The sequence below is a fragment of the Aplidium turbinatum genome, chromosome 12 (assembly GCF_918807975.1).
Source record: "Aplidium turbinatum chromosome 12, kaAplTurb1.1, whole genome shotgun sequence".
NCBI lineage: Eukaryota > Metazoa > Chordata > Ascidiacea > Aplousobranchia > Polyclinidae > Aplidium > Aplidium turbinatum.
The window spans coordinates 9,645,971-9,670,823 of NC_137483.1; the positions used below are offsets into that span (position 1 = coordinate 9,645,971).

The 24,853-nt window shown below is 37.9% G+C and overlaps 1 protein-coding gene across 1 annotated transcript in view; it reads right to left on the bottom strand.

The window, feature by feature from the left end:
- Nucleotides 1-24,508, bottom strand: part of LOC145780735 (uncharacterized) — a 36,395-nt gene extending 11,887 nt beyond the window's left edge. The window contains exons 1-15 of the mRNA XM_082592361.1: nt 24,413-24,508; nt 20,964-21,051; nt 17,096-17,247; nt 15,678-15,816; nt 15,230-15,381; nt 11,563-11,730; nt 9,687-9,893; nt 8,424-8,549; nt 5,389-5,533; nt 4,753-4,863; nt 4,035-4,206; nt 3,109-3,235; nt 1,155-1,297; nt 717-898; nt 466-594 (exon numbers count right to left, since the gene is read on the bottom strand). Of these exons, the coding sequence (XP_082448487.1) occupies nt 466-594; nt 717-898; nt 1,155-1,297; nt 3,109-3,235; nt 4,035-4,206; nt 4,753-4,863; nt 5,389-5,533; nt 8,424-8,549; nt 9,687-9,893; nt 11,563-11,730; nt 15,230-15,381; nt 15,678-15,816; nt 17,096-17,247; nt 20,964-21,051; nt 24,413-24,491 (2,120 nt within the window). The 5' untranslated portion in view covers nt 24,492-24,508. The remainder of the gene's footprint in view (nt 1-465; nt 595-716; nt 899-1,154; nt 1,298-3,108; nt 3,236-4,034; nt 4,207-4,752; nt 4,864-5,388; nt 5,534-8,423; nt 8,550-9,686; nt 9,894-11,562; nt 11,731-15,229; nt 15,382-15,677; nt 15,817-17,095; nt 17,248-20,963; nt 21,052-24,412) is intronic.
- Between the last annotated feature and the right edge of the window lie 345 nt (nt 24,509-24,853).

Below are 24,853 nucleotides of genomic sequence, written 5' to 3' on the forward strand. Positions count from 1 at the left end.
TGTTTCCCGACTAGTCCTGATTTCTCTCGGATGCCCTGTTTGCAAGACAACTTACTGATCGAAATATGTCACGTAGGCACTGCCATATCCTTCAAAGGTAAGGTAACGAAATCGCGTCAGTAAATCTATGTTTTGGTGAGGCCTATGTCAAAGTGAGTCAATATTACCAAAGCATAACAGGAAGCACGTTTCATTGGTCATGCACGCTTCAAGCAGGAAGTGCATTAAAAATAGGATTACGGTAGACTCATCTTGAAACGGTTAGGAAATACTAGCTTATTGTCAAAAGCACACCAACGTTCACTGTACTGTTGGTTCAAGATGTTATGTAGTTTCAAACTTATTTGCCGTTTTGTTTTACATGAATTAGTTTTTGCGCTCGAACTCTAAATTTCACCGCTTTGTTGGTATACTGTTTGCAATAGCTGTGACAACTTTCCCGTCAAGATTATATGTTGAACTTACCAGACTTCAGAGACAAAGTAGTCCGTCTGAGATTCTGACAATGGTGCCAATGCAAGTATGAAGGCAGCAAACCAAGCAAAAAATATGGCCACAAAGATATATCGTCTCTGCGAAACTGTGTTCATTGGCCTAAAGAAGGATGAAAAAATTAAACTTAATCATTTCCAAAATACAAAAGAAAATATATTGTAGGCCATGGATGATGCTGTTATAAAATTAGAAATCATGAAAAATTTAAAGGTTAAACCTACCTTGTAACAAGAAACAAACGCATAGTAGCCATGATGGTCAGCAAAAATACTGAGCATTGTACGCTTATCAGAGCGATGGCTCCTATTCCTGAACAAGTCCTGCTGGCTCTCCACTGAATATCCCTTCGGCAATATATTTCACTGTAGGCGCTGTTGGCTACCCCGAGGCTAATCAGATAAATCTAAGAAAATCGTTTGATTGAATGAATGAAGAAAAAGAGAATAATACTATCTACAGACAAATAGGCTAAGCTGCAAACATAATAGCCATAGAAAACTACTGAACTTAAAACTTTATGATCTAACTTAAAAATTAATCAAGCCACAGATTTGAATAACATTTCTATCCAAGCGCAAAAGCTTTGCAACTAAAATTTCATTTATTCTTGAAATTTTACTTTTATAAACTTATGCAGGTGCATCAAAGTGAAGTCTTACCCCAAGAAATAAATCCGCCAGAGCCAAGTTCGTGACTAAAACTCGATGATTGTAAGCAACAGGAGATAAGGAATCTTTATTTGAGTAGAGTTGGCGAGTATTGTGAAGTATTACTCCAATATTTCCAAAGGTAGCAAATATGCCTGCATGAAGGCAATCAAAGTGTGAAAGACAGGCCTACTTTTGTATTAACCAGATAAAAAAATGATACGTAGAAACGTTAAGCAACAAAGCATCAGCGTAAAATCACATTATCGGAAAGCTTAGTAGCCTATAGAGTTAACTGGGTTGCCAGCAATAATTGTTACTTGCTCAATTGAAACTTGCTCAATCGTGGTTGTTTTGGTTAATGTCGGCTTGAGAGATACGGATGCTGCGTCTAACAACCATTTGTTTGACTGCCTTGGCTCTATGCCGCTCAATCAAAAAGTATGCGAACTCTATGTGGAGTTTTCAACACACAAAAAGGGTCAATCTCATATGCTGCACTGGCTCCCTAGTGAGTTGGACAAAAGTTCACGCTATAAGACATGGTGTTATAAACCCAATATATCAACATCAACTTACTCAATACTCATCATATCGTTATAGTTTTGGTCTCGCCCGGGACGATAAAGATACTACTGGCTATAATAGTCAATACACCGGTACGTCAACGAACGGGAAAAGTGGCAATCAACTGTACAATTAACTGTACTATACATTTCGTCTAGAACAGGGGTATGCAAACGTGCATCATTGTTTGGCCACATACACATAACAAGCTTGGTCCAGGGTCCACAACTGGCAATACTGTATCTTTTGTTCACTACATTATGACCCATGTGGGAACCTCAGTGAGATGCTCAGCGAAAGGATGTTCAGTTGTTCACTCCTCGTTCAACCGCAAAACAGCAACGGATTTTTTGTCTGGTTTTCCGACTTTATGGGCTACTACAGATAAAATGTAACTACAAGAGATGTAGCCTATGGTAAAGATTTGTTTGCTTGATTTTACAATGGTTGAACTTGTGGGGTTGCGTATCAAAAATAATGCTTAGTAAATGTTGTAAACTGGAGACATAGCGGAAACTGTCTAAAAGGTCACACATTATAAACTTCACCCCTTTCCGCCGGCCAAAAATTTTAAGCTCTTAATCCACACCTCTGGTCTAGAATCGTCTCCGTTTGGCATAGTGAGAGAACACTCTGGTGGACGAACATGCTTTATTTATACCAGTTGATGTTTTAATCAAAATACTTGATACATATTTCAACGTTTGAACACTGATACTGTTTGATAAGTGAAACTATGTTGTCTTTTGCTGCTAAACTTGTCACAATCCACATATCAACCGTTCGAAGTAAGCAAATTAGTTTTTTTATATCGGTTCAACGTTTCTTGACAACAAGTCAATGTAAAAATGGAATCGTTTCAAAAGCTGACAAATATCCCAGCTTGCAAAATTCGTTCTTTTTGAACAATACGAATTTTCGTGAGGTGGGAGATAGCAAAAAAAACCGCAAACACTGACATCTTAAGATAACTTATCAACTTTCAGTTTCCGGGAGAGGATAGTAAATCGCAACAACTGATCATATAAAATGATATAAAAGCAAAACAAAGTTGTTGTTTTTAAAATACATTTAAAAAAAATCATTGTTTGTGTATTACACAAAAACAAGAAATTTTTAAATAATTAAACAAGGATTTCACAAATTTTATAATCATAGAGAAATTTTCTCCCTCTTGTAAACAAATGACGATGATATTTGAAGTAAAGATTTGTAAGCGTATGGATTTAGTACTAAATAAGGACAACCTGAGTCTTCAGTCAAAACGGGAACCTGGGCATGATTGGGTTAACTTAATTTCACTACAGACGTTGTTTACTGCAATAATGATGTATTGTACTCTATAGGTTAGCTGGTGATGAGTTACATAAATTTTATAAACTAATTGTTTAGTTTTTACCAATAATCCAAACGAAAGCTTGAAGCACGTATGAACTGATAAGATACGTATCAGATGAAATCGGGCTCTTGGAGCAATTTTGACATTCATCTTCACCATCTTGGCAATCTTGGATACCGTTGCATTTCTAAACAAAACGGAAACAAAAGTTAATAAATATTTTTTCCATAACTTAGAGCTGTATATCAAAGACAAAAACATAACATGAAGACCCACTCATTCAATAACCAGTTTCAATAACAATTCGTTTGATTAAGCTTGGATGAAGTTTATATATTATACGCTTAAACCCAAAAGTTCACTAATTGATTTTATTGAACACTGTTGTTGCTTCGATCTCGTTAAGTGGTGGTAGCCTACATAGTCTTTTTCTCAAATATTGTAAACTGATTGGATAGTTGTTGTGGCTCGGAAAAAGAGCATTCTACTGTCGTTGAAGAGTAAAGTAGCTGCTTATGCAATTATTTTACGCCATTTTTCTTTTCAATTTCAAGCCTCTTCTTTTTTCTTTGCTTTCGGCATCAAACAATTCAGAGCCCAGTGCGAGTTCATGGATTGGCGGTTGTTTGTTTTGTTTGTCGTATCCAGGCTTACACCCGGTGATTGAAGATTTAGATTAAGTGGACGGGAAGGCAAATAAGCCAATCTTCGTGTCCACCTTCAGGCATGCCTTTAAGTGTCCTGCCACAGACACAGCCGCATGCTCTTGAGCGGTGTCGAACAGGCGCCCTTTCGATTGCCGTTCCAGGGTTCTCACCACTCGGCTATGTAGCCGACAACTTAATCGAGATTGGCAGTTAGAAACATTAAAGAAAAAAGCGTAATGCAAAGAAACAAGAATAGGCTAAGTTTAAGACCACAGATGCTACGCTTAAACTTTTGTTTAGTTTAGTAGTGGCAGTACTGTAAACTGTAAGTTACCTCACCTTGTACTGGGGCAAGTAGCGCGGCATAGTACCGAGTTTGCAATAAAAATGAGTTTTACTGGTACAATTCATCTCATCGCTTTCGTCGAAACAGTCTGAGACGTTATTGCATTTGGCTGACTCAGGAATGTGAATTGGAAGCCTAGTTGCTCCTTTGTCTTCGCAGTAAAGTCTTGATTAATAAAAAAAATTGACACATAAAATAGAGAAATAAACAATATTTGCGAAAAAAATGAACAAAAAATATTCAATTGACTCTTTAGCCTTTAGCTAGCCTATAGCTAAATGCTACAATTTTGCAACAAATTGTACCGCTATAGCTGTTCTGTGTTGTTTACGTCGTACACGATAGATACAAACATTATTCTGTGTGAACTGTAGGCTACCTGTAGCCTACTACAAGTTGGGAGAAAAAAATATGAAAACTTGATTTTTTTCTTGAGCGCTATATGGAGACCATAACAGCTAACTAATTACAGTATTTCATTTTAGAATCCGTTTGACAGCGTTTGTACTAGTAGTGTCCTACCGTATCATTGGTAGATGTCGAAGCTGAGTAAAAATAAAAAAAATCAGTTCAACGCCCTTCGGAAGGTAAAAGCTTAGCCAAACATGTGTGCTTTCGTTATTCATAGAATGAAACAGATTTTGCAGTAAAATATGCTTTGTAGCGTTATTCCTTTGAAGGGCTTAGAGTTTACATAATTTTTATGTTTACCTGTTTGGGCAATTCAATTCGTCATCAGATTTTGGGGGGTCGGTAGGATTGCAGTCCGGCATTTGGTCGCAAACTTCTTTCCCAATCAAAGCCTCCTTTGAGACATTACAACTGAAAAAAAGGCTTTTTAGAAAAATCGTTTTTAAGTTTTTCGATGCCACAATATCATTAAAGATGTACCTAAAGGAAGACAATAAAGATTTCAAAATTTTTCTTCGCTACCAAAGTAATATTTACTAGATAAGGTGCGCATTATGCAATGCCAAGCGCTTATGAACATGCAATGCAATACCACCGCATTGTTTTTTTATCTTTTTTCTTGAGGTAAAATAAATAAAATCAAGAGCGAAAAAGATCAAAACATATGGCATCTTGATTTTGCAATAACATAGCCCTATCCTTTTCCCTTGTGTACGAAACTAAAATAGTCACAATTTTCAACTAGTTAGCATTTACTAGCTTCTATGACGTTCCATACTAATTTGCTTGTATGGTCGTCTCGTTGTCTCCCTGTCGGTATGGGAACTTGTGTAACTTTTGTACTGTGTATATTGCATATTTCAAACATGTAGGCTACCTATGTTCCTGTTACTGACAAATAAAACATTGATTGATTGATTGATTGATTGAACTTACGTGAATGCACAAGCATGCCGAACATTGTAGCAATAATCAGGTAAAGGCGATGGACAAAGTGTCGCGTTGCATTCGTCTTCCGAACTTTCACAGCTTGCTATTCCGTCACATGCGGTTGTATACCGGGGGCGGTTGACGTCGAATACTGGAGATATGATATTGGACGGTTCATAAATTACATTTACAACCTTTTTCGGTTTTGTAGAGTTGTTTTGAGGCCACAGTCGTTTTCGAACAGACTTGGAATTGGCGACAAAGAAAAGTAACTGGACGTTGAAATGAAGACTTAAAGTAAATGTTAAGAATGATCATGGTAATAAACATTAGCAAAATATTATAGGTTTAAGTTAGGAGTGCACGCACTGCTAAGGGATGCGATACCTCTTCCGCGGGAGAGCGTGGATGCTGAATCATTAGCAGTGCCGGTCTTAGGGTATTTTAGGCCCTGTGCGGAATATGCTTTGCGGGCCCCAATACAATGATCCAATTCAGTAGCGTAGCTAGGTATTTTGAAAAGATAGGAGGGGGTTTTTGACAGCCGGCGGGCGAAGCCTGACGGGGTGTTCTCTGAAGGCGACACTCAGAGGCGGAGAGTCTGGGGGTATTCCCCCAGAAAATTTTGAAAAACTACTTTGAATTTGGTGCATTCTGAGAGCATGTTCAACAAAAATTTGGGTATGAATATTACTGTAAAATGGTGCTGTCCGGTGGAATAACAAAAGGATAAGATCATGTTTTCTTCGGCATTTTTCGGAAATAAAGCTGAGTCTCTATGTTTTCTTGTTAGTAATTCCTGACTGAGATATTTAAATGTTTTATTGGAAATGACAAAAATTACTGCATTTTCTGAGTAAATTGCGGGCCCCCTAATTTGCAGGCCCTGTGCGATCGCACGGTTTGCACACCCCAAAGACCGGCACTGATCATTAGGATTATAGTTACAAAATGGCGTTAAGAACCTGCATTTATTAACCGGCCTTCAACTAACCTTCTGAATCGTTGGTGACTGTAACGTTTTAGGCGTTTTAGGAGGGGTGCCAGAATTAGTGATTTCATGGTGATCTCAACAAGGAAAAAGTTTATAACCTACCGATTTAAGTGATCATAGTTGTAATCTACAACATATGATCACTTAAAATCTACATTAGGTATACATTATACAATGTACATTATTTTGTAGTATTACCACATTATTTTGTAGTGATAGCAACATTGAAGAGCTGCTTATGAGAATTACCGCAATCACATTTTGAACAAAACTCAGTTATTGCTTGTTTTGAAGTCCTTTTGCAGTCCCAAGTCACCTACTAAAATTTTTCAGATGACAGTTGTAGATAGGCTACTTAAGTTCTCTATAGCAAACTGGCATCGTTCAAAAGTCAAACTTATGCAAGAAAAGTACCGAAGTTTATTTTTTTTTAATTTCTCAAAACTAGCCAGTAATCCAGATAATATGCCATTTTAAGTAGGCTATGCTTAATTGCTACGAGACAACACACAGAAATATGCAACAAAAAGAGGAAAATCTTTCTCTTGTTGATTTTAAGAAACACATCAAACATTTTAACTGTAGGTATGTCAAAACCAATATTTTGTAACTTGGGTAATTTTCTATTACCTTAATTTTTAATGCAGAGTCAAATAGTTGACAAAGTAGGCTACTTTTATATGTGTTTGACTACTAGTAACAGTGGGAAGTTGGAGGTAGAGTATGCGTCGCAAAAATTGTTTGGGCATGAATATCCGGATTTGGCAAAAGATATTTTCAAAGCCCCAAAAACAAGTCTTCCCCATACACATACAATGCCAAACGTTGATAACACGACAATTAAGTGTGGTAAACGTGTGACTTTGAAAGCCAAATGTATTGAAGGCATGCAGTTGAACAGGGAAGGCTCACACGATTTAAAGCTAAATTAAACAGCGTTGTCATTGTCTTAAATCAAAAAGCGTCGTTGGCTGCATGGCAGAGTGATGAGAGCCCTGGGACGGCATTCGAAAGTGTAATAGTGGAAACGTGCCTTTAAACTTTTAATTTCTTTGAGAACTTGCCTTTTAAGTTTGTATCGCGTTTTCCATGACCTCTTGATTGGTTGCTGTTAAATACGCTTTCCTGACAGCGTTGCGTCTTTCCATACTCGAGTTCCAATAATAAGTCAATCGTTTTAGTGCTGCAGCTATGTGGGCGTTTACGTTGCTAGTTTATGTTGAAGTCTGAGTACATGTTGAGATTCAAATAAAGTTATCTGTTTGTTTATGACAGTTCGTCCGAGATAGCTAGACGTCAAGGATTGCGCAAAACATTACAGAAAGGATGGCAAGATACAACAACAAAAAGCGTTCACTAATGGCTTGTCTTCAGTACGTTTTTGCGATGTCCTAAAAGGACGCTGGTTCGAGACCACTCAAGAGCATGTGGCTGTGTCTTTGGCAAGATACAACAACAAAAAGCGTTCACTAATGGCTTGTCTTCAGTACGTTTTTGCGATGTCCTATCACTGCTTTTTGGGCGAAAAAGATACTAGAGCATATAGGCCATACGCAGACAACTTTCTGGCAGTCAATACAATGCTGAGTCCACACTAACGCAGCGAGCAATTGCAATTCGCTGACCATCACGGTGTATAGTCTCCACGCTAGCTATAAAGACTCACCAATTAATTATGTGTTTTTCGGCAGCCGATTGTAGCAAGAAGTGACAGCAATAAACACGGTGTTTCGCCCATGAGGCTGGGCTCATCATTATCGCGCCACTAATCCTGTGGCGTGAATGAAAATGTCTAATGCCTTCACAGATAGACGAAATGCAAATAAAAAAACAACTTATCGTGTCATCACCAAATATTTTAAATGGTGATGAGTTTGCACACACATTTCCTAAAACTTTATAGCTTTTTCGAGACATCTTATAAATGCATCCTACGTCATCTCATACAAAATGCATAAACAGCGAGTAACCAGCTAAGTAGAAAATAAATTTGCAATAAAACCAAAATTGAGATAATTTTACGTTAATCTATTTTATAAAAACTGACTTTTTTGTAAAGAATTAAAGAGCCGTGGATCAGTAGATTCGGGGTCTTGATAATAAAATGTATGACACTGGAACAACTCGATGTCGCATGATTCCTCGTCCGATCCATCACCACAATCAGAGTAATCTATTAAAATAGAAAAGTAAAAACTTTCACAATTAAATAGTGTTTTCTGCAAGTAGGCTACAGTCTAAACACAGTTGATAATTCATAAATGTAGATACAAACGACCTGTTTCAGCCTGATGCTGCGTGTTCGCTGTGATAGTAGCGGTTTGCACTATAGTTTTCGGAACACAGTTCCCTATAGTCATGTGCTATGACAAATGAAATCGAAACTCAATCTATTGTATAACCTTCAACTGAGCCACGAAATCCTGGTTTCAACAAAAACGAAACTCAATCTACTGCATAGTTGATAATACCGTACTGGCGTACTATGCTATGTTTGTACTATATCAATCGTATAGCGCTTCTGAAGTTGATGCGTTTGAAATTTGTATCATATACTGTAATGTCATGAAATGTTGTAGGTTAGGCTACGTATAAGTGATCTCATGTGCAAAATCACGGTGTATAGTCTCCACGCTAGCTATAAAGACTCACCAATTAATTATGTGTTTTTCGGCAGCCGATTGTAGCAAGAAGTGACAGCAATAAACACGGTGTTTCGCCCATGAGGCTGGGCTCATCATTATCGCGCCACTAGAGCACCAAATAGTAACTTATATAGTAAATAGAATGTATGAGTGTGAGTTGTAATAAAATTGGTGAGACTTTTGCAGTCTGTGATTGTTATGAAAAAATGGCATTAAAGTGTTGCATGTAGACGATTTTCAAGTGAATTTCCTAATTACACCAAATTTCTTTCACAAACTGTGCTACATAATTTGAATATTTTAATAAGCAACAGATGTTTGAGAATCACAATTGTTTGTGTCATGCAATCATAATGGTGATGCATATGGTGCAGTATTCACCGGTATCATATGTATACTAGGGTGGAGTACATGCATAACGTAGCTTATTAATCAGAAGTCCTGGCCGCAAAATTAGAAGTTTCAGTTTAATCTTTGACTTGCGCTGATTGACATTAAGCTAATCCGATCACAGTTTCTGCACATCCAAATCAGCTAAGTGGAATATGTTTTTCACAACAACGATCATCAAGCTACTGTACAGTAGCCCATATGACTTTCTCCTGCGAGATAAGTTGAAGCTAAGAAACAATCCCACTTTTTATGTGTTTCAAAACCGCACTTACTGTCACACCGTTGATCCATCGGTATATACGTTAACCCATTGGAGCAGTTAAAGTTTCCCGCGGCATTTGCAACGCAATTCAACTCATCTTCATGGAAAGGGCAATCGTACGTTTCATCACACACGTTCGTCTTATTGATACATGTAGCAGGGGCGCTTGAATCATTTTTCTTACAAAGTATCTCACCACTTTTGCAAACTCCTTCACCTTGAACAACAGCAATTTTCAACCAATTATGAAATGGGGTTTTATTTTCTAAACTCAAGTTTTTGTAACCAAACTTATATAGCCTAATCAATGGTGTGGTCTATACTCCATTTATGTATTATTGCCTAAGACTTATGAAAACAATAACTCTGTCTCCGTCTTTCACATAGGTCAGAACCCAGACAGCAACTTTATTTGGTCCAGATATTTACCAGATCGGGTACAGATCTGCCCAAATCTTTACCAGATTTGGACCAGTTAAATGGCTGTCCGGAGATGTGAGAGTATAGGAATAAAAGCAGCAGATTTGAGAGTAGGCTATAGGGCTAAAAGAACGGTTTTCAAATAAAGACTTGATGAAAAGACAGTTTTGAAGTTAAAAACTCAGTGGTTCTTAAACTTTTTGAGACACGCCTCCCTTATACAATTCTAACAAAATTCGCGCCCCACCTTGTTTCGAAATCAAAAAACATTACGCAGAACAGCAATTCGTTTCCAAATAAGTTGCGTTAATGCAACGGATGTAGGCCTAACTGTTTTTTGGTTACCATTTGTTTAATTCGATGATTAGTAGCAGATAATGCACATCTCAGTTCGGCTTCACAATCAAGTTTGTGTCTAGATTTTGTCTTTAAATGTTCATGGGAGTAGAAAAAACAGTTCCGCACAAATGGATGAAAACTGGAAGAAGTGTGCGTATAGCCACAGCACCCACACTCTTGTAAATGTGCACATATTTCACCCAGAACTCAGTTAGCGGCCTTGCTTCAAAGTCATCCCTTTCAGTAGAATTTCATTTTAGCTCCAAGAATTCCTCTTGTAAATTGTCTGTGGTGGGGTTTCTTCTCCCAAGCTATCATGTGAGCAATTCCGAAAGACGCTTTTACAACTTTAGCCGACGACAATTGACGAAAGCACTCGCTACTTGCAATCTTCATTTTTTTTAAAAGAGTCTTTCTTGCATTGGAAAATAGCTAAATGTTTATTTTGCTGGTCAAGGTGTTTTATTTTCAAAGATGACGCTGCGAACGAGTGGGTCTCAAAGCGTCGTTGCTCAGATTTTGAAAACATGTGACGCATTGTGGTACAACTTGGTCATTTACTATGGCATTTATAAAGTCAAAATTCAGATAATCTTCGTCATACTTTCTACTTTTTCCACTTATTTTATTTTAATAGAATTGATTAACTAAAAATAAACTTAATTAAATCAATGCTAAAATTAAAAAAAAGTTTACCCATGGTACTGTTGTAGAGTTGGGGATACTGCTGCACTTCTTGCCGCTGTCACTTGTCAGTGAGTCGTTGCCATTATTATTACAATTAGAGCTCGAGGCTGCTGTGTCAGAAAACCGTTGTGTTACGAGAGTTAAGGCGTCGCAGAAATGTTTATCAACGTCTAAAACATCACAAAGAATGCGAGATGTGACAACAACACGCTCTACATTCTGCAAACACTGGTACTGCTGTAGCACAAAGTTGCATCTTCAACAATCGACTGTTCAGCGTGGTTGTGAAGACATGTTTAGTCATAATTCATGCAGAGTTTTTCAATTTCTTGTGCCCCCCTTGTGAGTCTCACACGCCCCCCAAGGGGGGCGCACACCCCAGTTTAAGAACCACTGGTCTAGAGAATATCAAATTAAACATTAGCAAATGCATGTACTACCTTTGCTTATCTGTTTGCAAATTCCGGGTATCTCTGGATTGTCTGGGCTTTCTGGACACAAACACTCGTCAGATAGATCTTTGCAATGGAACACAGTGTCACAGCGTTTTTTGTTTGGAATTACCAGTGATCCATCGAGGCAACGAAAACAGCCGTCGTTGAAATAAGCTGAAAATGTAAATATAAAATTAATCAACTTCGACGCCTTTTCCAGAAACACATACCACGTCATTTAAAAAAAACAGGTTGTGATAACTAAACAACTAAACTCGAAATAATAACGCAATACCACGTAGTAGTAACGTCCTTGCTGCTTTATCAAATTAACTTTGGTAGATAATATTTTCCGATATTTTACCAAAGTTTTCTTTTTTTTTTGCGAAGCAGCTTCACAACCTGAGTTTTTTTTTTCAAACCCTTTTTGTCCACCACATTAGGACAGTTGGTTAAATTCTCGACTTTATGAGCAAAGAAACAAAAAGATCACGCGGTACAGGTTTGATTTTCGGGGTGTGCGTTTCAGCAACGGATTTCAAGAACTGCTCTCTATTTGGCGGCACTTAATGGATAGAATAATTTGCTGACAACAGCACTTCGACCATAAGCGTAAAACGTTACTCTTTCAGTCTCGGTAATTGGGCCTCGTACTTTCTGTACATAGCTGGCCAAACAAAATAAATCCAGCCATTGAACACAGATATTAAAGTCACTGGTTTGAAATGCTTATTTTAAATCATCAGGTATTTTGCAACACAAATCTTTTAAGCCGTGTCAAACCAATGCGCATATGAACTTCGTGTGGATTTCGTAATCATTGCGTCACTTAAGTGGACGACCAATAAGCCACAGTATTCTTTCTTCTTTGTTTGAACCCTTTTCATCACCAGACCAATAGGCCACAGTATTTTTTCACTCTTGAGCAGTGACGGTTGCTCATGCTAGATATTAGCGAAAATGAGACGAGAGCTGTTAACTAAAGCATTAAACTTATATTAACCACTCGTAAGCTCCAGTGGTATGGCTAGTGGTAGAAAAACAGGAATATTACTAACAGTTTGATGGAAGAAAGGCATACAGCAAATATATATGATATTTGGATTTTTCCCACGTAAACAATTCAGGCTGTTTGTATTTGACCTAACTCTTATTAAGAACTTCCGGTAAGCTATGATAAGAAGATAAGCCACCAAGAAACGCAACTATGCTGCATGTATGTGCATCATACAGGAATTCATAGAATCCCTGCATTCTATGCATCCCTGGCCTCATATTTTGAGAATCAAAATGAAAAAACAAATTAAACAATACTGTATTTTTAGAGGAGCGTGTTCTATTCTGTGCTCAGTTAAACTTTTGAAGCACAGTTAACGGCTTTTAACAGCAATAGCCGTTAACGGCAATAGCCGGCAACACGTATGAATTACTTCGAGGTAACCAGCAGTGGCTTTAGTTACCATCATATGTAGAACGTTCACGGAAAAAAAGCAACGGGGCCTGCGTCAGTGCCTGAAATAAGTCTCTACGCTAAGGTCTCTACAAGCAGGCCTATGAAAAACCGTTAAGATATGCTTCCAGAGGGGCTTACGTGGTCCAAAGGGAAAGATTTTCACAATGAATGAATTCAATCAATAGGTGGTAGTACTTTCTATTTAAATCATTATAACTTTTCAGAAAAGTAAGTTACATTTCCAAGGTATACTTTTGGAATAAATTTTGTTCTCAACATATATTAGAATGTTGCTCTAAAAATACATGAAACGTTTTCGAATGACAAACATATAAAAAGGCATAGACGATATTTACACTAAACATACAAAACTGTTTTCAGCATGCAAAACCGTCACATACGTCAAACCACAAATGGCGCATGTTTGTTTTCTTTTACCATTCACACCAGAAACTGGATTCCTAGTGTGAATGATAAAGGAGACAAACATGCGGCATTTGTGGTTTGACGTATTTGACGTTTTTGCAAGCTGAAGACAGTTTTGTTTGTTTGGTGTAAATCTTGTCTTAGTCTGATTTCATACAATAACATAAATACATAAAGTTTCTCAACTTGAAGCAAATGATATTGCGCATTACGGTGATTATGGGCATGATTAAATTATGCTTTTGTAGTGTAGGATATTGAAAGCATAACATTGTACTAAGTTGCAACAATGAGTTGACAAACAAAATATTAATAATCTGTTGCAATGCGCAACAACAAACAAAAGAAAGCTAAAAAAGACTCAAGTAATAGCCTGTAGCATAACACGTCAGGATTTTCTGCAGGGGGGCATTCATTGTTTTGTAGATTACGCTTGTTTGCTAATAATAGCCAGCATAAGACAATACCATACCTTGGCTATGCGTCAGATCAAGCTTAGTCTATTCGTTTTTCCTGTCAGTTTCTGATCATAAGTTGCGTAAGTTGCTAGATGTTTTGCGCTGTGCATGAATGCACTTGGACGTTTCAGGAGCTATCAAGGAAGCCATTTTGCCTCATCAGATGCAAATTTAGAAAAAGTAATGTTGACTGATATTTTCAGCACTATATGTTGCAAGATGTTTCACAATACAGTAGATGAATATAAATAAGGGCGAAACCAGCACAAGATTTCAGGAGAGGGAGGAAATCAGTATTATTGCACATGTCAGTTATCCCGGCAACGAGTCGGCGAAGACGGTGCACTCGAAGGAGAGACTGAGGGGTCTTCCCCATACAATTTCAATAACAATACCTAAAAATTACGCATTTTGAGAGTACTTTTGGCCTAAATCAATAGTAAAACTTTGTCAAACGATGCTGTAACACAGGTTGAAATGTTCATTTAAAATATTTCGGGGAGAGAGCAATTTCTTTTTTTTCCCTGACTACGTCCCTGGATCTAAAATTGATGGCTGTTGTATGTCGCAAAACTTTTTAATTGTTTTATAAACTTATATTAGTTTTTTATCATCGCATGTTATCTGTGTAATTTGCTTAAGTTATTTCTAAAATGTCTTTTAAAGAGCTGATGGGTAATCCAGTATCTGGTAATGACGTCATTTGTGCTCTGTTGCGTCATGAGACAAAATAAGACCGAATTTCACTGAAATGCGTTTTTAAGTAAAAGAAATACAAAACTTTTCAGCCCTGTTGGTTCAGTGGTTGCGCGATTGACTCAAAATCATGCGGCCTTGGTTTGACTATATCGGGGTGTGCCCTTGAGCAACGCATTTCAGAAATGCTCTCCATTCCACAGCATCTAGTGAATAGAATAATTCCCCGGTAACAACACTTCAACAATAAGCAGAAACTCCACTCTGTCAATCTCGATGACCAAGCCTACATCAATGGTCCAAACTCTGTACAAGTATGCGAAACTGTCAGGATTAAGCTCTCAAAGAAGCTTTCCCACTCTGAGGATAAAGATCAAATCAATCAATCAAATTAAGTATGTCAAAAATTAAGTATGTCAAAAATTACAATAATATTACCATTAGAACTAAACCAAAAATATTTTTACATTTTTTTAACTTTTAACATAAAATTTAAACATTTAATTTTATAATGAAATTTAACAAATGGCAATACTGTGCCAAAATTGCAAAGTGGTCAAGTTTGAAAAATCCAGATGTTATGATAAGCTGATATGGGCAAAAATCAAAATTAATGATAAAACTTTAGTGTTGTACTCACTAGTTGTGTTTGATTCCGTGGAATCGCAGAAGCATTCATCTATTCCATCGTCACAGTCTGATATCTCATCACATAAGAATGTCGTCGGGAGCACACAAGAAGATGTACGGCGTAATCTGGTTACTGGACATACGAAACCTGATACACCAGGGCTAGGAAAGCAATATAAGATAATTTCCATTGCTGTTGTTTTTTGCACAAACACTGGCTTGTTGCAATATTTTGATTGGCATCAAGAAGCAGGCAACGGGATGTTAGGTTCTGTCGAGCTTGACAAGAAACCAAATTGAGATCTTATCGAACACAGTTTGATAGAAATGGTCTGTCATAGCTAACAAATCAGTCCTCTTTACATCTATTTAAACTCTTCAGACGTTATAGCATAAATACTCTTGATATTGCAATAGTGACGTATGCATGTGAGAGCCGTTATTATTATTGTTTTCACCTGGGTGTTATCTCATCCTCTCCCAAGGGGCAATCCCGCGTGCCATCGCAAAAGTAACGTCGTGGAATACAAACTTCAGGATGAGTATCGTACTCTTTCTTACAACGCATTGTTGTGTTGCAATCGCATTCATCCCAACCTATAAATTCATACATCATAGTGATGTGCAAAAAAATAAACTTTGTCAAAGTAAATTTTGTAAAAGGAAAAACTATTTAGGTTAACAATCCGACGTTTCAGCTTAAGAAATATGTAAATGGGGTCATTCAGAGGATAATACGGAGTTACTGAAAAACTAAAACTTTTTTTCTAAAGTTATTCTGTTTCGAGTGAAAGTTTTAATGGCTTTGCGGCAGCACTACTGATTGTTCAAACTTCACCAAATTTTGCACAATGGACTTGATATCTTTTAGGCAATAGTCATAACAAAATTTCACCCCAATTTTTTTCGGGAAATCACAGCAACCAGTTCTAAAGTGGGTTGAAAATCAAGAACAGGTCTGGTACCCCACGGTGGTGTAGGTTTCTCTAGTTAAATGAGCCAGCGTTGATTTAAAACAAAGACTAACCGATGTTAAGCTGTAATGAAAGAATTTAAAAATGAGTTAAAAAGTGAAAAATTTAATTAAGGGGACTAGACTTTACTCAGTGAATTGATAGACATGACATAGACATTTCAAAACTGAAAATTGATAAACGTGAGCAAATACAGAAATAAATTGCTACTAAATTGTTCCGAAAAAGAGCCAAAAAATCATAAAACCGACCGTGCTCACAACCACCCAAACGTTGCAAAACCGATCCGAAAATAAACTTTATTCTCAACACTCTGAACACAAAAATGATCAAAATTAAACCAGCACGCTGGGCATTTGTTAAAAAAATAGGAAGAAACAACTAAAGACCAAGATTTAGCCTCCTGACCTAAATCCTAATCTTTACGTTTAAAGATTAAAATTTTTACAAGATTTCCTTGTTATAGACGCAAAACGTGTTTTTTTCGAATTGGTCATACTGTATACTCACTCTTTTACTTTGATTTAGAAAACTTTCAACGTTGTGGTGAGTGGAGAATTGAAGTTTTAATAAAATACCTCGCACAAGTGGTACACTCTTAGCCAAAGCTATGATTTAGGCTGGAAAAAAATTAAGACTTCTGTAAGAGTAGTCTGTCTGTAAAGTTAAGACTTCTTCATTTTGCCTTCAGTAAATATTATTGTAATAAATTTAAATATGTTAAATTTGATTATGTTGCTGGGTTTCGTATGCTTATGGTTCAACAAGACAAACTCTCTACCGAAGCTCTAAATACGTTAAGACCTTAACAAACAAGCGTAGCCTACAATAACGGCAAATGAATTAAGACATTGAAAATTTACAAAATTGCTTTAATTGTTGAGCGCTTCTAGTTATCTTACCGAATAGGCAATCCAAAACGCCGTCGCATATATGTTCATTTGGTAACAAGCAAAAGTTGTGATGAGTTTCATTAATATACTGAGAAGGGCATCTGAAACCGTCGTCGTCAGTGTGAATGGTTGCGTCATAGATTATTTCATCTTTACCGTCGCTACAGAAAAAAATACTGTTATTGACTACAAAACGATTACGGCAGGCACAAGAAATTTTTCATGCGAAGCGACTGTGAGCAGTACCGTGTTAAGTCGGGAGCAAGATGGGCCCACCGTCTCAGAGGGCCAAGTAATAGACTTTTGCGTTTCAGTAACAATGTGTTTTTTAGTTGTTAAAATTTACTGCGTGTACTTCCATTGAGAAGATAAGTTAGGTCTGGTACCAGTGAGATGCTGGGCCCTTATACCAAAACATCTCTAAAAACACCACATTCTCTTGAAGAAAAGTTAAAATATGACAACATTAGTAAAACCACCTGTATTTGAAATACAACAGGTTGGTTGTAATTGAATACTTGAAACCAAGAACGGTCCAATTCCCACAAAGGTGTGTTTAAGATAAATATGTTTTAATTATTTTATATTATTTTATGCAATAATTATTTTATTATATTAATTACATTTGAAAGAAATTGTAAATAGCGCATGTGGTGTGGAAAAAACAACCCGACAGTTTGTGTTAACGTTTTCCACATACTATACTTGTTCAAACAAAAAACTATAACTTGTTTTCCGTTTTCCATTCCGCATACTTCGTAGCCTAAGGGCGGGCTTTTGTAGCTGTGCTGGTACTATCGTATATATCAGAACAGTAAAAACAACTGGAGAAAACTTGTCCAAATATTTGTTGAAAGTTTAAGGGTATGTAACTATGTATTGATAAGACAGCAGTCTACGACAGGCTGTTCAAAATCTAATAAGCTTAACCGAATGTTCATAATTGTGTAGTTTTTTAAATAAGTTAAATAGTTCAGAAAAAGCAAACACATTTTATTCAGTTAGGCTAAATCAGTGGTTCTTAATCTTTTTTGTACGTTTTACCTTTTAACAAAGACGAATATCAGATTTACCTCCAATAGATAAAATGGTAAGCCTACACATTTATTAAAAACGAAAGTAACAAATTCCATCAGTTCTGAACTTCTGGCCTATTCAAAATTCAATGCGACGGCTGCCCTTGCTTTTTGGCAACGAGTTGTTCAATGTCTGGTAAAGTAGGAGATTTATTATTTAGTTGTATCCAGGCTTACACCCCGTGGTAGGCGTCTCAGTCTGCTGCGCCGTGAGCTACCGGTGGTGAGGGTAAAGCTTCGATTCCTGACAAGTTCCATAATCATATGAACCATATTATGTCGGTCAGGAAGCAGGCGAAGCAGCTTGCAAGTAAGGCCGCAATGCCATACGGTGTCATAGGCAGCTGTAAAACCTAGAAAAACAGCGCCGGCCTTCTTTTTTGCCTCAAAGCAATCCTCGATGTCTTGGGTTAAGAGTGTGACTTGATCTACGGTGGATTTTCCGCGCCGAAACCCAGCTTGCTCTTTTGGAAGGAGCGGGTCGATGATTGGGTTGACGCGTGCGTAGATCAGTCTTTCGAGGATCTTGAAAGGAACACAGAGAAGGGATATTGGACGATAACTCCTTTGGGTCCTCTGGTGGCTTGTGAAGCTTAGGGATCGCAACTACTAAAGCTCTTCTCCAGAGGCGAAGCAGACTGAGACGCCTGAAAAACGGCGTCCCACAGGGATCGGTCCTGGCTCCACTTCTTTTCAACATTTACACCCACGACCTGCCAACTACGGTCTCCGCAAAATATGCTTATGTGGACGACCTGGCAATTCTCCACTCCGCAAAGTCGTGGAAAAATTTAGAAGACACCTTGAGCCAGGACATGAACTCTCTCAGCCTATCTCCAGAACTGGCGACTGAAACTCAGCGAAACCAAACCTGTGACAGCAGCTTTCCACCTCCATAATCGGGAAGCTGATCGTGAGCTACACGTCCAGAACAATGGAAAATTTCTGTCCTTCTGCCCCGAACCAAGATATCTTGGGGTGACACTGGACAGATCGCTCACATACCGCCACCATTTGGTGTCACTGCGCAAGAGACTCACATCCCGCGCTGCGCTACTCAAGCGCCTGGCAGGCTCTAGCTGGGGGGCGAGTGCTGACACTTTGCGTATAGCAGCCTTAGCCCTTGTCTACTCTTCAGCAGAGTACTGTGCACCTGTTTGGTGCCGCAGTGCTCACTGCCATAACATCGACACTACCATAAACAGCGCCCTGCGCACAGTGACCGGATGCCTGCGTCCCACACCATTGGACAATCTCCCCATTATCGCTGGCATCCAACCCGCTGAGCTTCGTCGCGAAGAAGCCACTCTGTCCCTCGGTCGACGGGCACTGGAGCCTAACCACCTTCTCCACCACAAGATCTCTGCTCTCCCAAACGAGCACCCCCGTCGACTGAAATCAAGACACCCATTCGTGCCAGCCGCTCAACTTCTTATCAACGCTGATGTACAAGACATCTCTGCGGCTGCTTGGGCGGACCATAAATGAAGTTCTGAATGGAAGTCAACCGCCACCAGACTCTATTCGTTCATCCCCGACGCCGACACACGCCCCATCGGTCTAACACTACCAAGACAGGCATGGGTGCGCCTCAACCGTCTCCGTGCGGCGTCGGGCTTTTCCGCTCAACCATGCACCAATGGGGAATGGCCTCTTCCTCCTCCTGTGAATGTGGTGCCGAGGAACAGACCGCAGACCACATCATGAATGACTGCTCCATCTTCAAGCCACCTAACGGAGTGGAAGGTCTGCGTGTCATGGATGATGAAGCCAAAGACTGGCTGCTCTCTAGTAGCCTTCCAGTGTAGTCCGGGAACATCGTGAATCTGGGGTGGTTAAAGGATAGACCCTCGGCCCCAGACGCTCACACGACGACGACGACGACCCGGTGGTAGAAGATTTACTGTAGATTAAGTGGACGGGAAGGCAAGAAAGCCAATCTTCGTGTCCACCTTCAGGCATGCCTTTAAGTGTCCTGCCAAAGACAAAGACACGCTCAAGAGCGCCGGTTCGACACCGCATGCTCTTGAGCGGTGTCGAACCGGCGCTCTTTCGATTGCCGTTCCAAGGCTCTCACCACTCAGCTATGCAGCCGACTATGAAGTAGGAGGTAATGCACAACAAATAACGGATTCAAGATGAAGTTGGTTTCGTGCTTTAGGTTTGATAGTAAGCAATGCAGAGAAGCCGCATTCGCATGGGTAAGTTGAAGAAAACGAAACCAGAACATTCAGAGCTGGAATACCTATCCTTGGATAGCAATGTTATATTTTAACACAAAACTTTTCTAGGTTGCAAGAGTGAGATTCATCTTTTGCAAAATAATCGTTTGTTAATTTTATAAATTCTTCTTGGATTGCTTCAGGAACATCTTTCACTTTACATACACAAGGATTATTATTAGTCGCTACTTTCATCAAAATGCTGCCAGTATTTATCTCGGAAAAATATCGTTCAAACTCCTCCTGCAAGTTTTGAAGATAGCTGATGATGTCATCCTTCAAGTTTTGATTGAGATCATCTCCAGTTATTTCCGTCAAGCGGTGAAATGATATATACAATACCAATACCTACAGCTGGCACAACTTTTCTGTCCCGTCAACTGATGTGGATATTTTGATTGATAGCTCATTTAACCCCCAAAACGAGGAAATTTACTCCCAGGGGTAAATTTACCCCAGTTTAAGAAATGCTGGGCTAAATCATCGGGATGCGACATGGATTTAAAAACTAGCAAATTATATTGTTAATTGGAACTTAGCTTCTCTTTGTAAACACATATATCAGACGTGGTTATTTACCTGCAGTGACTTTCAAAGTCGCAGAAATTTTTCCGGTGAATCGGCTCTCCGGACGAGCAAATGAAGGGCTCAGTTGTAAAGCATTCTTCTGCAAATACAAGATTGTTATTTTACAAATGAGTTTTATCTATCCACGACCTCTTCTAATTAGCAGTTCTGCTTGACGGACAGTTGTTGTGGTGCAAATGAACAAATGTGGTGTGCAGGTTTACAGGGTTATAGCCTACCTGAGCAAAGAGCATTGAAGCAAATTGTGTCCCTCAAGGCAAGCATAATGTGGAAAATTAGTATCTTTTACGTAACTTTTGCGTTCAAAAATTGGTAGTTACATCAGAACTATACTGTATAGCCAATAAACATCTTTTAGTTCTGTTTGCCTCAAAGGCACGACCTGAAGTTACACCTCTAGTGACAAGAAATGTTTAGTTTATTGAACCGCAAGTTTATACTTGTGAGCACCTGCTCAGTGGCTGAGTGGTATCGCCTTCGGTTATGGTGCTGGTAGACCTGAGATCGATTCATGGTCGGGTCATACCAAAGATTTTAAAAGCGGTAACGATTGTGTTCCTTCTTGCATAACGCAGTGAGGGCAAATCCGGTCATGACAAACTAAATCTGATACAAAATTAAAACTGGCCCCTTGTCGCTGAAAGATCTTAGCAATTGTAGAGCTGTAATAAATGAATTATAACATGATTATTTTTATGCTTGTGAGAACAAAAGCCAAGCCTAGACAGTTTAACGTGGCCCGTTGGACAATCTTCTTTGTGCTACCGAGTTTACCAGGTGAATGTTACATTTCCTGCCAAACGAGGCAAAAAAAAAGGACAGAGAATCGAGTACTTATCCTTATAATTATGATCCCAATATCAATTGATTTGATATAGCTGCGTGTGCAAAGTCACAGACTCTATGCACAAAGTAATAATTGACGACGATTCTGACCCCTCCCAAACCGTACTCTACCGTCGGGGTCACCGCCCCCTAAAGCCTAACTCATTTCAGACTGATAAACGTGTTTTGGAGTTTGCTAATGCCATGAAAATTAACATGAATAATAAAAAAACTAATAAGAAAATAGTGCTATAGAAGTCATATATTCAACAGATCACATCAACCAATTATTAATTAAAGTATTAATCGGCTCTTCGTACCACCGGGTTAGAGATTATTGTCGTCTATAGACCTAGCTATTTTTAGTCCGTCCAGCATTTTATAGATACTTGAAATCAAAAAAGTAAACTGTTACAAAAGTTCAATATTTAATAGCTCACGTCATATCATGAAATTTTGTGTTGTCGGTCTTCATATGGTATGACGTTGTCACACCATATATTCAATTATTTGGTATGACCAATGCAAACCAATAAAACCAGTAAATTCATGTTATTTTGTTAGAGCTAAAAAAAATAACACTGCACTTTTGCATTCTTGGAAAATGTATGTCAATACTGGGTAGAATAGGACTTTTACATTATAAAGACCTCGTGCATTGCCGAATATGCTGCATATTGACAGCTAGCACTGTCGACAAGGGTAATCCAAGGTATATTTTTGATTTTAGAAGCTTGAAATCTTTTTAGGGACCTGCAGCCAAAGAAAACTCCACAACGCCGCATTTCAAAGCAAACCTGTTATTTCGAAGTGGTGCTTTTGCATCTATCCAAGATTTTTTTTTTTTTTTTTTTTTAAAGCAAATATGGCATTAATCAATAATTCATTCTTGGTTAATAATTTTAAAAATAATTTTTCTTTTTCCTTGACTTCAGTTTTTAATGTTCAAAAGTGTTGCAGTTGCAAAGATTGAAACCAGACCTTTTCATTAGGCCACGATTATCCTTTGAAAACGGTCTTGTCAACAGCATCCTACTAAAACCATTCACAAAAAGAAAAATGACTGTTTGATAAAGAAGATAAAAGCATTGCAGGATGCAGTATCATGTTTCTGAAAAGATGAAATTCAAAACCACGATTTTTCTGCAGTAATTAAATTGCCCGATTGAATCTTTACAATATCGCATTCACAAAGCACATAAGTAGCCTAGCTGATATTTTTCAATTGGATGACGAACATTGTCATGCAAGAAACGAGATACAAGATTTTGTTTACAGGTGACAGAATACAGCAAGCCATCACCAGTTTGCTATTATTCGATTGATTATTCTCCGTTATACTTGCTTTAAATTTACTGACAAATACAATGGTCAATGAGACAAAAAATGATCACCACAACATTTCAGGAAAACTTACTACAAGTAAAGCAAGTTTTTGTTAAAGATCCAAATACAATTTCATCTGAACCTGAATTCTATGAAAGTCAAAACATTTTCCTTATTACTTTTGCTTTTAGGCACAATGCTTGGAAAGAGCTGCATTTAAAAAAGAAAAATGCTGCATTATAAAGTTGCTGGAAATAACTAAAAAATATCTTGCTGTACAGTATCGGTCTTGTTCATTTTGGAAACCGTTTGAAGCTGTAAAGAAAAGTTGCTAAAGCTTGCCTTATAAGCTACAGATGGTTGTTCAATGTTTAATCATTTTCAAGTCGTTAAAAGAAGTTAGTTGTTGTAGACTGTAGAGCGACAATTAATTAAAACCATAAAATTATCATTTTCAAACACTTGCAAAGACAAGGATGTTCAGCCAGTGAGCTACGTCATCAAGAGTAGACCATGACAGGCATTATTAATGAATCTGTAAGAATATTTGCGCTTTCCTTCGTGCTGTCAAGACAACCTTGCTCGAATCAAATCCTTTTGTTTCCTGTCATGGTTCTGATCAAAAGAAATTACAAATAATTAATTGACATTCGAAAGCGTGTTTGCTTGCCAATACATCATCAAAAGTCAAATAACTTGCTTTCAGATTTAAATCACAGTTTTTGTTTCTTGCCTTCATAGGTAACGTTTGTTAAACAACTTTTAGAATTTGAAGCCAAAATATCTTGAATATCACAAAAAGTGAAACTTTGGTTAAATTTATAACTATTTCCTATTTCCAACTTTATTGTTTTCCAATAGCCTATGTTGGCGAAATTAAAATTCGCTGATTTGCATCGAACTGCAAATAATGACAACTTGGCTTGAACTTTAAGGGCACAATGAAAGAACGACTTTTTCAATCATGTTTTTATGAAATGCAACCCTGTGCCCACTCTACATAATTATTGTCTTTTTTGTCCAGAGAAAGAAAATTACAAGCTAACTTATGGACAAAAAATTATGTAGTATTTTAAAAGGTCAATTTTTTGTATAATTTCAACTCAAGTTACTAAAATGAATCAAAATACTGAAACAAAATTAAATAATTGTCTTCAAGTTGACACCTTGAGAGACTCGTAAAGATGTTTCATGCATTGTTATCAGCCTGTGCACAATATCACACGTTAAGCTTTTAGTTTTAAAGAAGTAACTTCAGGTAAAAACTGCAAATACATTGATCCACTTACCTGAGTTGGTAGTGTTGCTTTGTGTTGATAAGGTCGCAGACAACATGAACAAAAACAAACTATATTTTATTAAAATCATTGCCTTTGTTAAACGTCCAAGCCTATAGGCTACTCTGCACACATTTACACCACGAAGTGTTAATAAGCAGCTAGTTCAACACAGTGGCGGATCGAAGCTACTTTGTACATCAAGCATTTACAAGAATGGATTAATACGAACCAACTTATCGAGTTTTATTAAAATCCCGTCTAAGGTTAGTTACTGGATGCGTCCCTGGTGCAATATGCAACAACATTACATTGCGCAAGATTGTCAGTAACAAACCAACTTTTCCTTGTCACTTTTGTCTGTCACCTACCAGACACTTCCCAGACAGTAAAATCCGTCGTTTTTTACATTAATTCAACGTCTGCACACGTCGAATCACTGTAAAAACGACA